Source organism: Falco naumanni, chromosome 2, assembly GCF_017639655.2.
Source record: "Falco naumanni isolate bFalNau1 chromosome 2, bFalNau1.pat, whole genome shotgun sequence".
NCBI classification, from domain to species: domain Eukaryota; kingdom Metazoa; phylum Chordata; class Aves; order Falconiformes; family Falconidae; genus Falco; species Falco naumanni.
The window spans coordinates 75,876,430-75,893,180 of record NC_054055.1 but is presented as its reverse complement, the minus strand read 5'-3'; the positions used below and the strand labels follow the sequence as shown (position 1 = coordinate 75,893,180).

Genomic DNA, 16,751 nt, shown 5'->3' with positions numbered 1-16,751 from the left:
CTTCTGTGTGCATCTTTATGAAAACTTCGACTTTCTACTTCAAATTACACTTAGTTTAAAGTCGGTAAAAGGCTCTTATGAAACTGCCTGCAATAGTAATCGTAGATAAGCATTTTAATTTTCATCAATGTAATTTTGCAGATAAAGCACTGATGGCACCAAATCTTGAATCTTTTGGACGAGACAGAGTGATCTATCAGGAACAAGTAAAGCGTCGGACTGCGGAAAGAGAGGCTAGAAGGTAGAGTACTGAGACTTCTTGTCCGTTAGGAGTTTTTGCCTACTTGCAGAATACGGTTGTCCTGTGTGACATACTAACGTAAGTAGCAATGTTTGGACCTTTCCTGCAAAGGCAAGAAAACACCTAAGCTGGTGTGCTGAGCAGGGGTATTCTTACGTATCACAGCTTATCATGCAAGTGTACAAAACACAACACCATTACATGATACCAATTTAAAACCACTAAAAGAAAGTATAGTAAACCCATTCCTTATCTAGTTGGTCTCTGCTGGTTTCTCTTACTTCCATTGTTTGAGGCAACTACATAGTGTTTATACTGTTGATCCTTTTCAGAGCACGTCGTAGACAAGCAAGAGAGCAAACTGGGAAGATGGCAGATCACCTTGAAGGCCTTTCCAGTGACGATGAGGAAACTTCAACAGATATCACGAACTTCAACATGGAGCGAGGTTAGGAAACCTACTGAAGCTTTATGTAACAAAATACAGAAGATTTGGCAGGGGGTGGGAGTGGGGGGAACCAACCTGATCTAAATGCAGTCCTGTCCATATATTTCTCCCTACTTTGGAGAAAGTTTAGGAACCGTTCCTTGCTGGATCATCACTGTTACCAAAACAGTCTCTTCAACCAACCTGTTGTGCAGCTTGCAGCTAAGTAAATAGCACATCCTTAGTGAGGTCCTTTTTAATTAATTCAAGCATTCTTCTGCTGGCAAGCAGTAAGCTTTTGCTTCTTCAGTGGATACTAAGTCTTCATTCTCATTTGTAATGTGGTTTATTGTTCTTCAAATATCGTTGTTTTAAATCTGAAATTCTGAAAACCTCAGTGCTTTAGAAACCTTTTTTGCTTGATAAGAAGCATTTTCTGGAGTTTTGCATAAGCCATCTAGAAATGCAGTGACAAAAGTTCTGTAGACTCTTGCTACAGCCTGGAAAACTTTGCAGATGACGGAACAATGTTGAATGCAAACATTGCGGAAAGACATTGTGGTACTGACTTGATTTGAAATTCATCTCCAGTTTTATGACTGTTTGCTCAAAGTAACCATTATTATGCAATTATGCATAACACTAATTATGCAATAAATGGGGTTGTAGGTTAAGCTAATGCCTCTAAAGCACTGGGAGAACTGCAAGAAACCTGACATTTGGGGAATTATGGATAGTTTGATGGAACAGTTGTCTTTTACAGCAGCAGCAGTTAAAAGGGAAACAATTCCAGGGATTACTGTGAAAGCAATAGCAAAGAAAGTAAAACATGACTGTAGTAATCCTGTTACCTTCTCATTTTGAACCTGAGTACAGTTATCATTCTGTCTGATTAAAGATAATTTAATCAGATTAGAAGCAGTGTGGAGAAGGGAGCAGTAACGCTCACATACACAGAATTGTTTGTGTTGTATGTAAGGAGGGATTAAACAGTTTTGGACTCTTCCACTAGGAGAATGATGTTGACTTCACAGTATGAGAGCTAGGGGGCATGAAATGAAGTGATAGGACAGGTTTAAAATAAACACTTCCCACAGACAGTGGGGGGAATAAATATGCCAAAGTAATAAAAATGCCAAAGTCATTGCTGTAGGTGGTATGAAAGTTCAAAGTATGAACAGATTTAAAAAGCAACTGTCTAGCAGTTGGATCCTTCAGATTTGCGTTTTCCACACCTTTGGTTGCTGGCTGATTTGCCAAAATTGTGAATGCAGGGGGAGTTCTGATAAACAAAGCAACTATGTGGGGTTGTTAGGTGCTATAGTTAGTTTTGCTAAGTTAAATTATCTAGATTAAAATTCACTGTGGCTGAATTGCTTTATGTAACTTGGTACTTTGGTGTGTACAAAAGCCTTTTGTAGGATTTTCATGAGTTTCTGAGTAAGCATCGTATTTCTAAAGGGCTTTTTTAATCATTTGTAGCTCTCATGTTAGTCCAGAATCAGCAGTGAGCTATCTGAAACAGAGGGCTGTGCTCTGGACCTACTAACTCTTATTTGTAGCTTCTCTTCTTGATCCCAGTGTGAAAAGTGTGTTTATATGACAATCTCATGTTCCCTCAGCCCTATCTCTACTTGCTGTGTGTACTAGTTGTATACAGGTTACTGTAACTGAACATGTAAGAATCTGGCTGCAGCAAAGAAGACTGATTAAAGTGAAACTAACCCCAAGAATTAGAAAAGACAAAAGGGTAAATAATACATAGTTTTAGACTGCATAGAATACTGGTACTGTAAATACAAAAAAAATATAAGGAAGGTGCTAAGGGATCTTAATCGTTGCCCAGTGCTAACAGCTGTGTTATGTTCAGCAGTTTAGCATGGTGTCTGCCAGGACCTGCTTTGTTTGAAGTCCTGATTCAGTTGGCTTATCTGTTGCCCTTCTGTACTTCACTTGGATAAGCAAAATTGTGGGATTATTTGGGTTGGAAGAGACCTGGAAATCAGCTGTTCCAGACTCCCATGCAGGGCAAGGCCAGCTTTGAAGTTAGTTCTGCACTGAATACAGCCCAATATATCACCGGTCCAGTGTCTGGTAACTGAGTATCATTGTATGGAACATTTAAAGGAAGACCTATCATAAAAGAGTATATCGGAGAGTACTCATGCTCATGTTCTTATTGCTTTGTATATTTGAGGCAGAAGTAACAGACCTTTTAAAGGTGATGGTTTTTTGGTTTTGTTTATAGGAGTTAATGCCAGTGAGCATCAAAGTCCATCTTGAAAGAGTTATTACAGGGAATAGGTGATTAACTTGCTACTCTTTTTCTCCTGCACCAGATCGTATATTGAAAGAATCCAGCAAAGTTTTTGAAGATGTTTTGGAAAGCTTTTACTCAATTGATTGTATTAAGTCACAGTTTGAAGCTTGGCGGTCAAAGTACTTTGCTTCCTATAAGGATGCTTATATTGGCCTCTGTTTACCAAAGCTGTTTAACCCTTTAATCAGGCTTCAGCTGCTTATCTGGACTCCTTTGGAGGTAAGATCCTCTGTAAGCAACTTCTATGTCTTCTTCTGTATAGTTGTTCTTTCACGCTTCTGCAGAGCAATGTAAATTGCACTTTTGTATGCTTCTTGTAAATGCGTGTTCTAGGCATGAAATTTAAAATGGGCACCTCTTTTGGGGTGAAGCTTTTCTGGGGAGTTTCTTGACTATTGTGTGTGTTTCCAGCAGGCCAGAGTTCAATTCTGCACATGCTGGTACCTTTTCAGTGAGTGGTATAAACCAAAAAGCCAAACAGTTTCTTACTACGTTTAGGTTTTGAAATGCTTAAGAGAAAATTGTGATTTGAGAGATGTAGTTTCTTCAGAAGTGGAACTAAGAAGCTTTTTATCTTACCTACACCTTCATACCCTGCAGAACCCTGGCTGGCAACTTCCAGGTCTTTCTCATAGTACTCATTGTCCAGTTATGAATTAGGGGATGTGGAAAGAGCAGGACAGCATTGTTGCAGCCCAGTATCCCTGGCACATGTTCATTTTCCAGCCTGCATATGTGTGATGACAGGAGTAGCCATCAGGATAAACTGTTTAGGTAACTTTTGAGTCTTCCAACCATTAAGAGCTCTTGAAAGTATTTCTGCTGCAGTCTGGTGCTTATTTTCACTGTACTGGTAGGAATTTAATTTCTCTGCCATGTTGGCTTCTGGGGAGTGGGTCAAGGCACAGAATGAGTGCAAGTGTATAAGCTTGGTGGTTTTTGGTTGGGTTGGGTTGGTTTTTTTTGGAAACTAGGCTAATAAGTCATCTTCCCTGTCAAAACTTAGCTCATCTACAGCACCATCTGCAGATGTGTTAATCTATCCTTTTTTCAGAAGTGTTTTTTTCTTAACTACTAAGAGAATATTTGTAGAAGGGGATCTTCTGTCACTTCTGCTGTGATTGCAGAGGAAGGAAGCATGAGTTTTCTTCGGAGAGCATTCAGAGTATTTACTTTGAATAAATGAGGGAAAAATCTATAAAAGGTGTCCTCACTGAATTTAAAACTGGTTTTGTACATTCTTACCCCATGCTATTTCTATGTGAGTTCCCAGGTTGGCAAAACAAAGCTCAAATTAGTTGGAGACATGTTACAGAAGTCTCAAATCTAATTGTTTTCACTACTGTGTTACTGGTCCTGTTAAGCATTTTGTAAAGTTAGAAAAATCACAAGGCATTCATAAAAAGAGGTTTTTAATCCAGAAGGCGTAATTTTGTAATGCAGTACAAATGATCTATGCTCCTCACTTTTACCCTAGTCTCTGGGCCTTTATTTCATTTGGGTGTAATTAGAAGTTAAAATCTGTAGGACAACAGCTGCCAAAAAAGTCTTACTTCTACCATTTTCTCTTTCATTTCTCAATCAATTTCTAGTGATTGTGTGGTTGTAGAGTTCATTGGTTCATTTGGCTGATTTATGGAAAATTGGCCTTGCCTTCCCATCCTCTCTCAGGTTGTGGGTTGGTTGGGTTGTCTGTATACGCTAATCTGGCCTGTGATGGCATGATTAGTAGTGCCCAGGCAAAGACGCAGAACATGTTCTTTGCTTCTTGGGAGTCGGGCTTGCTTACGTTTCTGAAGGTGGTAGTACCACTGCTTCAGAAGTAGGGGTGCCAAAGCAGGTGAAGTAATTTTCCCATCCTTGCATCAGATTAAGATACTGTTTGATCTTGAGGCACTATATCTTGGGGTGGGGTTTTCTTATTATTATTTCTAGTGCAGATGAGTACCTGACACATACACAAAAAGGACTGGATTTTTGAGTTGTTGCTGTGCTCAATTGTTGCCTGCTTAGCATACTTGGTAGAGTGTTTTAAAGTAGTTTTGTTCTGTTTTGTGAGCATATCATACTTGCATATATGATATTTCTTTTTTCTTTTAATGTGTTGACTTCAGATATCTGATTAGGAATCTAACCTCAATTTTTTTACTAGGGCAAGTGTCGAGATTTTGAGACTATGTTGTGGTTTGAATCATTGCTATTTTATGGCTGTGAAGAACAGGAGCAGGTGAAAGATGATGCTGATATTTCACTGTTGCCTACCATTGTAGAGAGAGTTGTTCTTCCTAAATTAACAGGTATAGTCTTAGAAAGAAAATGGGGGAAAAGGGGGAGGTGTGGAAGCCGATGCTTGTTTGCACTTTCAGATTTTACTGTTTCGTAAATTATTACTTGACTGTCTTCATACCTGTATTTGAGTATTTGCAAAATGGAGTAATTCTCTAATCTCTTACAGTGATTTCTGAAAATATATGGGATCCTTTTTCTACAACACAAACATCTAGAATGGTAGCAATTGTACAGAAACTAGTAGATGGATATCCTTCAGTGGTGAATGCAGAAAACAAAAATACACAAGTAAGTTGTTTTTTCTTAAATACCTTGCATAAGTTAAGGAATTTGGATATATTTTGAATACACTATATTGGAGAATACAGCATACTTAGTGAGAAGCAAGAAATAGAATTTTGCAATTATTTGATGCTCTGCAGCCTGGTTATGGAGAGTCAAGTAAGGTGATAAATTAGGAAGAACTCAGTGAAGTCTCCCAAAATAGGTGCTAGAGAGATACCAAATGTACTAGGACTTGTTGGTCTGCAGTTTCACTTTAAAGGGTCAGCTACAAATAGTCAGGCTTGTCTTTTTTCAGATCTTTGTAACCTTTTCAAATGCATTGCCTTGAAATTGGATTGTTTTACTTGCCTTCTATGAGAACCAATGTCATGAGTTCAGGTGCCATAGCATTGCCTTTAGAATAATGGGAGATAGGCCAAAGTGCCCACATATGGGGAAGTTAGCAAAAGATTAAAAATGACAAAAGCCCTGATGTCACAGAAGCTAATCGTGTAGCCAAGCTTAACCATAAAGTAATTCCATTGCCTTCATTTTTTTTTTATTGACAGCATCAAATTTCAGCTCTGTGCTTAAGTCTGTATGCCTTTCACTGTTAGGGTCACAAATGTTCTTTGTCGCTTTGAAAATCAGTTTCTGAATGATTAACTGCTAAGCAGTGCTCTGGACACTTTAAAAAAGAATTTATCTGTTTCAGATGCTTTTAAAGGCATTGTTGCTAAGAATGAGGAGAACACTAGATGATGATGTATTCATGCCCTTATATCCAAAAAAGTAAGTTTGCTTTCAACTATGGTGTTAGAACTTTATTAGCAAGTCGGTGTCTTCTGTCTGTAGTTAACAGGGTTTTTTTCCCAGTATGGTTCACTGGCTGCATACAGGAGATCTTTCTGTTTTCGCGCTGTGAGGATTTAGCAAAACAAGCAGGATGGAAGGGAATATTTATAGAAATGAACTGTGTGTGGGAAGGAGGAAGCCAGCAAACTCCAGACAGAGGTGGTCTTGGTTGCTCATTAAAGAAATCTCTTACTTTCCAGCATCTTAGAAAACAAGAACTCTGGTCCATATTTGTTTTTCCAACGTCAGTTTTGGTCCTCTGTTAAGGTAAGTCAGTAAATCCATCCGGTAAATCTTTGGTCTAAACAGTGTAGCAATAAAATCCTCTTCAAATTTGTGGAAAGTGGTAGATGGAAATTGCATTAACTTTATTTGAAAGAATTTGTATTAGTATTCCTAGTGTTTGATAATGCACTGTGCCTTCCTCGAAAGATTGCCAAGTGAAAGCGCCGTCATTTTAACATGTATGTTGTGGGTTTAGTTAGCATACTCAACCCAGGATTTTTTAATGTTGTTGTATTTGTCAGAATGAAATATGCTGCTTTTATTTCACTTATGTGGGAATGAGAGAGCTTGGGTTTTACAGGTTTTTTTTAATATGTAGTGTGAGAACCTTCATGAAAATAGCTTGGCCTTGTTTGGAATTCTTGCTGCTACTTGTAAATTAAGAGCATTTGTAATCTGGGTTTAATTGAGACGATAAAGAGTGTGAAAGAAAAAGTCTGTGTGGAATGTGCGATACAGAGTTTGCAGAGAAGCTATGACTGCTGTGGTCATAGTAAAAGGCTGTGAAGAAACTAATTCCCAGCTAAACAGGAAAGTGTTGATTGAACTGCAATCTCCGTGATCATGCAAACAGAACTGTTATCCAGAATTTTCTATTTAAATTGCAGCAGTGAGGGGGGCTGTATTCAGAATAGGCTTGCAATCACTTAATTTACTTAAAATATTTGGCATGGAATTCCATGCTAAAAGGGGAAAAAAGTCAACTTTTTATATGCTGTTTAGAGCAAAAAATGCACAAAGCTAATTTTTTAAAGTTCTGTTGTTAAAAGTGAAACAGATCACTTAGGGCTTGTGTCTCTTAAAAGGGTGAAATTGCCTGTTTCTGGCAGTATCTGAGCCTGAGCAGTTTAGAAGTATTGCATTCTATTACAGCTGTCTTATTTTAGGGAAACTTTAAAAATAAAGGTCTCTTGCACTAGCAAGTCAGTTATAGCATCACAGACAAGCAGAAATAGAAGCTGGGAGGCAAGTGCTCATTTACTGTTTCCTGATGATCTGCCTTAACAATAAACTGGCTGTGTTCATTTGTACGAGGCTGGCAGCAGTTCTTCACAGGCCATATGCCAGTGGGGAGCAACAGCTGTACAGTTGGCTTAGCCAGCATGCCCCTGACACTTTCTGTGTCTCTTGAGTCACTGTGCCGTGGAAATAAGGGTATGCTGACAGCATAGCTGGGGGTTTTATTGACAAGGGGGCTGTGAATTTGTCCCCGTATGGCATATGCTAGGCTTCACTTTGCTTCACATTGACATCAAATTTTGAGAACAAGATGGCTTAAAAATTTCTTTATTTTCTGATTTCTTTTGCAAAACATGAGCAGAGATGAGGTGGTTGTGGTTGTTGTATGAGTATTTGTAACACTCTAGGCGGATACTTCATGGATTCTGAATAGTTTTGAAACTCACAAGGCGTATTTCCACTGCTTACCTTGGCCATGCTGTTGCATTTGAAGAGGCTGTAGAGTGTTTAATCAACTTCCTGGTTTTGGTGTGTTTTAAAATGCTTATTTTCCCTGTGTTGTATTTTCAGTTACTAGGAAACTTTCTCCAGTGGTATGGAATCCTTTCAAACAAAACTCTCCAGGAACTGTCGATAGATGGTCTGCTAAACAGATACATTCTTATGGCTTTTCAAAACTCTGAGTATGGAGAGGACAGCATTAAAAAAGCTCAAAGTGTAAGTAAAATCAAAAATGTTTAAAATCACTTGTAATCCACAGATTTCAACTGAAGGGAATAATCTAGTTAAAACTTCAGGTTATCTATGAAATTTGGCTTTGATATCTCAAAGTTGTAATGTCGGTGAAAAATAGCTATTTATTTTATTTTATTTAATACATATTGTGGTTGTTTGACCCTGGCCGAGTGCCAGGGGCCCACCAAAGCCGCTCTGTCACTCACCTCCTCAACCAGACAGGGGAGAGAAAACATAACAAAAGGCTCATGGGTCAAGAGAAGGACAGGGACCATCACTGGCAAAACAGACTAGACTTGGGGAAAATTAGTTTTAATTTATTACCGTTCAAATTGGGGGGAAAAAACCACCTTCCCCCCCACCCCTCCCCTCTTCCCAGGCTTAACTTAATTCTCGGTTTCTCTACCTTCTGCCCCAAGTGATGCAGGAGGATTGGGAATGGGGGTTACAGTCAGTTGTTCACACATTGTTTCTGCTGCTCCTTCCTTCTTATGCTCTTCCCCTGCTCCAGCACGGGGTCCCTTGCACGGGAGACAGTTCTCCATGAACTTCTCCAGCGTGAGTCCTTCCCGCAGGCTGCAGTCCTTCACACGCTGCTCCAGCGTGGGTCCCTTCCACAGGGTGTGGTCTTTCAGGAGCCAACTGCTCCAGTGTGGGTCCCCCATGGGGTCACAAGTCCTGCCAGCAAACCTGCTTCAGCGTGGGTTTCCCACAGGTCACAGTCTCCTTTGGGCATCCACCTGCTCTGGCACGGGGTCCTTCATGGGCTGCAGGTGGAGATCTGCTCCACTGTTGACCTCCATGGGCTGAGGGGACAGCCTGCCTCACCATGGTCTTCACCACGGGCTGCCGGGGAATCTGCTCCAGCGCCTGAAGCACCTCCTCCCTTCCTGCTTTTCTTCACTGACCTGGGTGTCTGCAGAGTTGTTGCTCTCACGTAATCTCACTCCTTTCTCTGCTGGCACAGATTTTATTTTTTTCCCCTTAATATGCCATCCCAGAGGTGCCACCACTGGCACTGATGGGCTTGGCCTTAGCCAGGGGTGGGTCCATCTTGGAGCCAGCTGGCATTGGCTCCATCAGACATGGGGGAAGCTTCTGGCATCTACTCACTGAAGCCACCCCTGTAGCCCCCTGCCGCTAACAAAACCTTGCCAAGCAAACTGCTACACATACTAGAGAAGAAGCCCTCTCTGGCTCATAACTGTACATAGTTTAGCTGTGGTTTAGGTTTCAATGTTTTACTGCTTGAATTTTGGGTTATTTTTTTCTTTACGTTTCTCACTGTTTCACTCATTTGGGCCTTGTCACTGCAATCTTACATGGCAGAAGTCATAAACCATGGTAGATAACAAAAATTTAAAAGCTATGTTGTTTTTAACTTTCTCTTTCCTGTTATGTCTAGGTAATTGCTTGCTTTCCTAAACAGTGGTTTGCTAATTTGAAAGGAGACAAGACTATTTCTCAGCTAGAAAACTTCTGTAGATACCTTGTTCATCTGGCTGATACAATTTATAGGAACAGCATTGGTTGCTCCGATGTAGAGAAAAGAAATGCAAGGTAATTTAGAATTAATGCAGTTGAAATTCTTGTGCCTTGTGTTATTTTGCTGATGCATGCAAACGCGAGTAAATACCTGCGTACTACCGCATGTCTTTTGAAACTTCCTTGAATCCAAACTTTAAAAATGTTACAGCATGGTAGATGGAGAGATTTTTAAGGTGTCTGAAAACAGGAACTGCTGGAAATGTGTAAAACATTCATAATATATTTTGCAGTACTGCTTAATGTCACTGATTCTGGCAGATTTTGTAGCTACTGGGTTTGGACTGTTCCACTTCATGAGCCTGTTGCCGATTGCTGCATAACGGCTTCTAAATTACAAACTGATTTTGTGTACAGTACAAAAGTTCTGACTTATTTACACAACCAACTAGATGAACCTGTTTTCACCTAGATCGAAGAGTCATTTTACTTGTATGTGGTAACCAGCATAATTAAAAGTTTGGATTAGATGCATAAATGTTCCTGCTGGCCAAGTAACCTGAAATGCTGTGGGTGTATAGTTTTAAGCAGTGATACACTTGAAAAAAAAAATAATTGTTGCACTGATATGCAGGAGTATAACAAGACTGGAGGATTGTGTATTCCTATGCTGTTGCATGAGAAGGAGGGGTTTTGAGGTCAATAGTTTTGTTGTTCCAGCAAACCTGAAACTTGGAAAGATGAACCCCCTTGCTACCTGCGTTAGTCATTCTTGATAGCTGAAGTTCCTTGAGCCATTACTCTTCAATTATTGAAGCTCTCCAGGGGATTAGATCCTTCTCCCTTTTGTTCTTATGCATAGCACTGAAACAGATACAGAAACTTCCCTTAAACCTTGGCAGAAAAATCTTGGTGAAGAGGTTTGTAATTTTTTTCGGGTATAATTTTTTTTCCAGTTACTATGTTGGTTATTGGACACTTTTCTGCCTTTAGAGTCACTTTTGGCTGTAGCATATAAATCCTGTCCTTTTCAGAGAACACCAAGCTTTGTGCCACAATGGGTTGTGCTCAAACAGCTTTTTATCTGGCCTTAGAACTTTGTGTCCAAAGTATAATAGTGGTGTCACATACCGGTTTAAATTTCCCATGATTCATATTGAAAATAATCTGTTACTCCTTCCTTTCTAAAACCAAAATGCCTAGCCTAGCATGATACTGGAATTGAAATGGAGTTGAGAGAGAATCTGGTAGAGATTAAACTTTCTCTATTTTAGTAGCCTGTTTGTAAATTTGAAAGAACTTTCTTCACCTGCTGAAATAATAACCTTTGTAAACTTTTTATTGGAAGAGAAATATCCAATTAATTCTTTTTTCATAGTGAGTTCTAATTTGATTTCTATCTCCTGTCCTCCTGCTTTTTCCTGGCATTTAACAAATCTGTTGCCAGTGTGTCCATTGAGCAGATAAAATAAGTGTGCAGGCAAAATGCTGCTACTTATAACTGAAGAATGTCCTGTCTTTCTATATGAAAAGTAGTACAGTTGTTTGAAACAAAATGCATTCATTTCTGACCAGAGGGAAGCGTATCTTTCCCTGCGTCTGTTGGTGCTTGTTTTCTAAATGTTGGATGCTTTTTTGCAGATGAGCTAGGTTCATTTTTAAGATTAATTTTGAACTTCTAGTATTATTTTGTGAAGCTGGTCTAAATTTCACATCCATCCTCCTAGCAAGATACCAAAATTGTTCTTGACAGCCAAAGGAGTACAGTTTGTTTGCTCTAATCTTTCTAGATTGACTGAATTCTAGTGCAGTTCATTGGTGGCAAGCTTCATACCTTTTTAAAGCATGCATTAAAGCATACTTGCTGCCTTGATGATTTTTTTTTTTTTTTTGGCTTAAACATCAGTTACCAAGTGAGCCGTGACTCATTGCACAGTACCCTATGTAATCCAAGACTTTTTCGTGAGATTATACTGCAGCTATATTAAACCACATTGTATGATTAATTCCTACTTCCAAAATAATCTTTTCAATTTCAGTACAAAGTTGATAACCAACTTACTTTATCAGAATAAGCAAATGGAGGAGACGATTATGAAGTTATCTGAAACTGATTTGCTATATGGAATCATAATGTGGTCTTCTGTTGAAATATTAATACTTGTACCTGGTGGTTCCATTCCTGTATTGACTTCTTCTCCTTCCTCTCTTTTTAGGGAGCACATAAAGCAGATCATAAAGCTTCTAGCAAGTATCCGAGCACTGGACCATGCTGTGACAGTTGCAAATGATCACAACGTAAAAGAGTTAAAGATTTTAATAGAAGGAAAATAGACTTTTCTGGCAACTCATTTTGAGCTTTAAAATCATTCCTGATGTGTAATTTATGTACATATGTAAAGTTTCTTAAACTGTAAAGTATTGATCTTTGTTTTAATACAAAGTGCATTCTTATATACAGCATCCTTTAAAAAAATAAAAAAGACGACTTTGAAAACAAAAATGGAATCCCAAGATTGTCATCTTTCCAGAAATCACATTTTCCTTAAAGTTTCTCAAAATCTTGTTTACAAAACTACTTTGTACCCATGATTAGTAATTATATACTCCTGTTAATTGTTCCATGGTTAACTGGAATGTGTATAAGATATTATGTGTAATACAATGTATGCATATATTTATACCACCATGTTGCTTTCACACTGGATAGAGATCTTGTACTGTTGGAATAAGCTTTTAATTTGCAAAAAAAAAAAATACTTATTTTGACAATAAAATAATCATATTATTGGTAAAAAGGGCTGGCAAAACACTCAAATAAGTGAAAGTCATTTGAACTAAAGAGGAGAGAGACTTTCAGATCGATTCTGACCTTTAAAAAGCAGCTGTGCTGCACTTAAATTTAAATAGCTAAAAAATTACTTGCATTCGGAACATGGAGCTCTTAAGACTGTTCTTAGAAGCAAAGCAGAAAGGAAAATGGAAAACTGTGCTTAATTATTGTTTCTAATACAGGCATACAATGAGAAATTGTGATTATTGTGCAAATATACATGACAGCACTTCCTAAGCCCCAGACACCTTTCATGCTGTAGGAGTAATAGTTTATCCATGAACCCTGGACCCTCGTTACTTGTGTAAGTTGGTTACATTCACCATTTGTGGGGGTTTTGTTTTGTTTTGTTTGTTTGTTTTTTTGGTTGGTTTGTTGGGGTTTTTTTCTTTTTTTATAACTTCATACATGGGAACCTCTTTCTTCTGATCAGTATGGCTAAAGCTGTCAAGCAAAATGAAGGTGAAGAAAATTTGATATCCTATTGTTCAAAGTATTTGTTGAGTAAATATTCAGATGTTACACTTCCCACTAAATACCATCTAAGAATAGTCTTGCAAAGCATTTAATTTGAATGTAAAATAAAAAGAAAACACTTTAAAATCTGGTGATTTATATCAGAATGCTAGTGACTTGATCTTGGGGTCTGAGGCATGGGAACAGCTGTAATAGCCTTGGATCAAGAGCTATTTCCACGTGTGCCCTACTTTTTCGGGGAACTGTAGCAATAAATTGGCATACCGAGTAACAAGAAATTGTATTTTATGCTCATGTCATGTGGTATAAATGAGTATTAAAAATGTACAATTTGTAACTTGCACACTTCATTTGGACACTGAACAATTGTTTTTATGATGTTGGGATTGATGGAGTACATTCAGAAATACCTGCTTTTAAAAATTGTTTCAATAAACTCGTCTGTCAAGGAGCTGTTGCAGTGCAACTTGGTAAGCTTTATTCCTTTAGGGAGGTGGTAAAGGAAATAATACGTGTGCTGGCTGACTGCCTCGATCTGTCAGGAAAAAAAATATGGATTTTTGGAATGAACGAAAGTTTACTTGGAAAAGCAATGGGATAAATGTTGGAATTCATATACCTATGTAAAGAATAGTTAAAGATATTTTGAAAGATTATTGTGCTGGTAGTTACGTGATTTAATAGTGACAGATTTGACCTTTTCTGTGCTTAAAATTTTACTGATTTTAGCATTTTGGTAGACTGAAGAGGACACAATCCATGCTACCAACATTTTTAAAAGAGTACGTATTTATGCTCTAGTGACTTAATCATCAGAGATTTTCAAAGTTGTAGAATGACAGCTGAAGGAGGGAGAAGGGGGGGGATAATCCAAAGTATGCAACACTAGAATTTGCGGTTGTTTTCATGAGGAGGAACATTACTGTACAGACTTCTGCATCTTAATGCATGCCTGCTTTCTAGTCATAGGACCTCCGGGCTGAGGATGCCTAGTTCCGACACTTTTTGCACAGTCTAGCTTGGCTGCTCTTTCTAGCGTGGCCACTGCAGTATAAAGCTTAGCGAAGGGTAGTGGCATGGCTTTAGGATGAAGTCTTTAACCCAGGCTTTTATGGTACAACAGAACTACTGCCGCTGTTCAGAATAGCTGCTACCTCTGCCACTGTATATGGAGGGAGACGGCGTATATTCTGTGGACAGAATAAAATACGCTGGAGCAGTTCTAAGACCTGTGCTGCTAACTGAAGTTGGTTGTCCAACTGACTAGTTAGTATTACTGGGAACAGGTAATATTACTGCAGGGGTGCAAATGTTCTTTATTTCTAATTTGGATATATTAAACAATGGAATTCCTTCAGCTGAAATGACTGAAAAGGTTACAAAAATTTAGAAGCCTGTCTGCTCTAATTATATCACCATAAGTGCACGTCGCGTGCTGTCGAATTCATTCAAAATCACTGAGTGACTCTGGTGTTGCACCTCAAATGCCAAAGCTTTTCACTGGTTTTTCTACAGTCAGAATTTTGACTGCCACCTAATACTGAAGTGGCAAGGTGGCAGATTAAAAGATTTCAACACTGGAAAATAAGGAAAGTACTTGACCAGAAGGTGTCAGAGTGTGGATTTTCAATTAAAAAAATTTTCAAATGCTGGGGGCAATAAAGCTGGAGAGTGCAGGATAAAGGTTGCAGTCAACTCTTCTCTTCTGGTGCCAGGTGCCTCTTGAAAAAGGTGGCCTGTTCACAAAAGATGGTCAACAGTAATCCGTCTGCTCTGAAAGCCCTCTTCAACCACGCTCTGCTGTGGTGGTGCTGGGCTGGGCTAATAAAACAACAGTGGGATTTGGTTTGGAAATCATGTTTATTCACACCCTCTACTCTCTCTCTGGGAAGAATGCTTGTAATGAGTCATTCACTGTCTCCCTGGCTGTAGTTCAGGGAGGAGAAAAGCTATAGGTTTCAAGCCATCGGCTATCAATCTCAGACTTTGCTTTTTTCTGATAGTGGGTGTATGTATACATATACATAGCTACAAAATTTAAATGCAGGTTTGTAACTGCACTTGCAGTAGGTGTTGCACGCTACTAATGGAGGTCCAGACTAGTGGAGCAACAAAGCCCAAGACATTCATTATTAGAAATACAGGTATTTTGTTCCGCTTCAGATTATGACTAGGACTGCAAGGGAGGGAATGAAGAGACTATCTTCCTTGTAACCTCATTATAAATAAGAGCTACAGAGAATCTTTTTTTCAGGATATCCTGTAGTCATTTTCTTAATTAACTGCTGTGGAAGACCAGCAATTCATACTACACTTGGCCAGTCCTCCCTCTACTGCAATGACACGGTGTGGCTGTGGTGCCTAAGCCCTTGCACACTTGAGGAGTTTCTCCTTCCTATCCCCATACGGTGTCACAACTGGAGAACGAGAACATGAACATGAGACTTGCAGCAAAGTATACTTACAGGTGATAAGTAATCTAACTTCTTGTTTTGGGCAACACAGTGCCTTTCCTATGTATAAATGGTTAGAATTGTATAGGCACATAAAGACTATGTAGATAACATTATCCATATTTTACTTATAAACAAAATAACCACTTTCACTTCTACCACTTCACCTGTATCTTATTTATTGACGCAACTTAAATGCTAGTAGCAAAATGATCATACTTTATGTAATTATCTTTAAACATAACTGCTGCTTGGTTGAGGTATAATCTGCGGACAAGTGCTTTAACATTATTCTCCCACAGTTTACCATCTGCATCTCACTGTTCACCGTCCAAATTAACAAATTATAACATGTTAGAGACTGATGTCCTAGATCATGACGAAATCCCATGTGAGAAGGTACTAACACATTAAGTGGCATCGCAATCCTATTTCTGCTCAGAACTCTACAGGGACTCTTGGGAAAGTCTAATAACCTCTTCAGTACTTAGGTTGTTTAGGAAAAGATGTAGAACATGTTAAGAAAACATTGCTTGTAAAATTGTTGGTCACTGACATTTTTATGAACAGGATAATACATAAGAGAATTATTACAGTTATTTAATTATTGTAATTATTTTAATATACAGTCATGTAAGATTACAGTTACAGAATTACTTTTACCTGAAAGATCACCAATAGCAAAGGGGAAACCTTGTCCTTCACTAGAAAGAAAAACAAAATTAAATCTGAAATGTGAAATGGAGAAGTGAGGAAAAATTGTGCAGATATAGAGAGCCACATGGTTCCTCTTTCTCCTCCTTTTGGATACATCTAATTTTCTGCAAAAGTTTGCTAATCTGTGGTTCTGCTTTCAGTTCTTCCTAAATTACTGTACAAAAAAGGCATTTTTTCAAAGAAAACCCTAAATATATATACTGGGGGAGGGGATAAGCATCTGCAGTTTTGGTGTAGTGCACAGCTTTGGTAGAACAATGTGGTGAGGTTCATTTTAATAGGCTGAACTGTCCTCTTGTGTGTGGTGGTGCTTAAAAGCAGCATCCCTGACATCACAGGTTTATTGTCCACTGAAAATTAAATGTCATGTGATCAGTGCTCTAAAAGGAAATAATACCTGTGATCTGACC

General features: G+C 38.6%; 1 protein-coding gene across 1 annotated transcript in view; it reads left to right on the top strand.

The window, feature by feature from the left end:
- PAXBP1 (PAX3 and PAX7 binding protein 1) overlaps positions 1 to 13,622 on the top strand; it is a 29,260-nt gene extending 15,638 nt beyond the window's left edge. The window contains 10 exon segments of the mRNA XM_040584936.1: positions 142 to 241; positions 574 to 689; positions 3,008 to 3,207; positions 5,141 to 5,285; positions 5,444 to 5,565; positions 6,257 to 6,333; positions 6,597 to 6,663; positions 8,212 to 8,358; positions 9,782 to 9,936; positions 12,078 to 13,622. Coding sequence (XP_040440870.1) covers positions 142 to 241; positions 574 to 689; positions 3,008 to 3,207; positions 5,141 to 5,285; positions 5,444 to 5,565; positions 6,257 to 6,333; positions 6,597 to 6,663; positions 8,212 to 8,358; positions 9,782 to 9,936; positions 12,078 to 12,195 — 1,247 coding nt within the window. The 3' untranslated portion in view covers positions 12,196 to 13,622.
- The last annotated feature ends 3,129 nt before the right edge of the window (positions 13,623 to 16,751 follow it).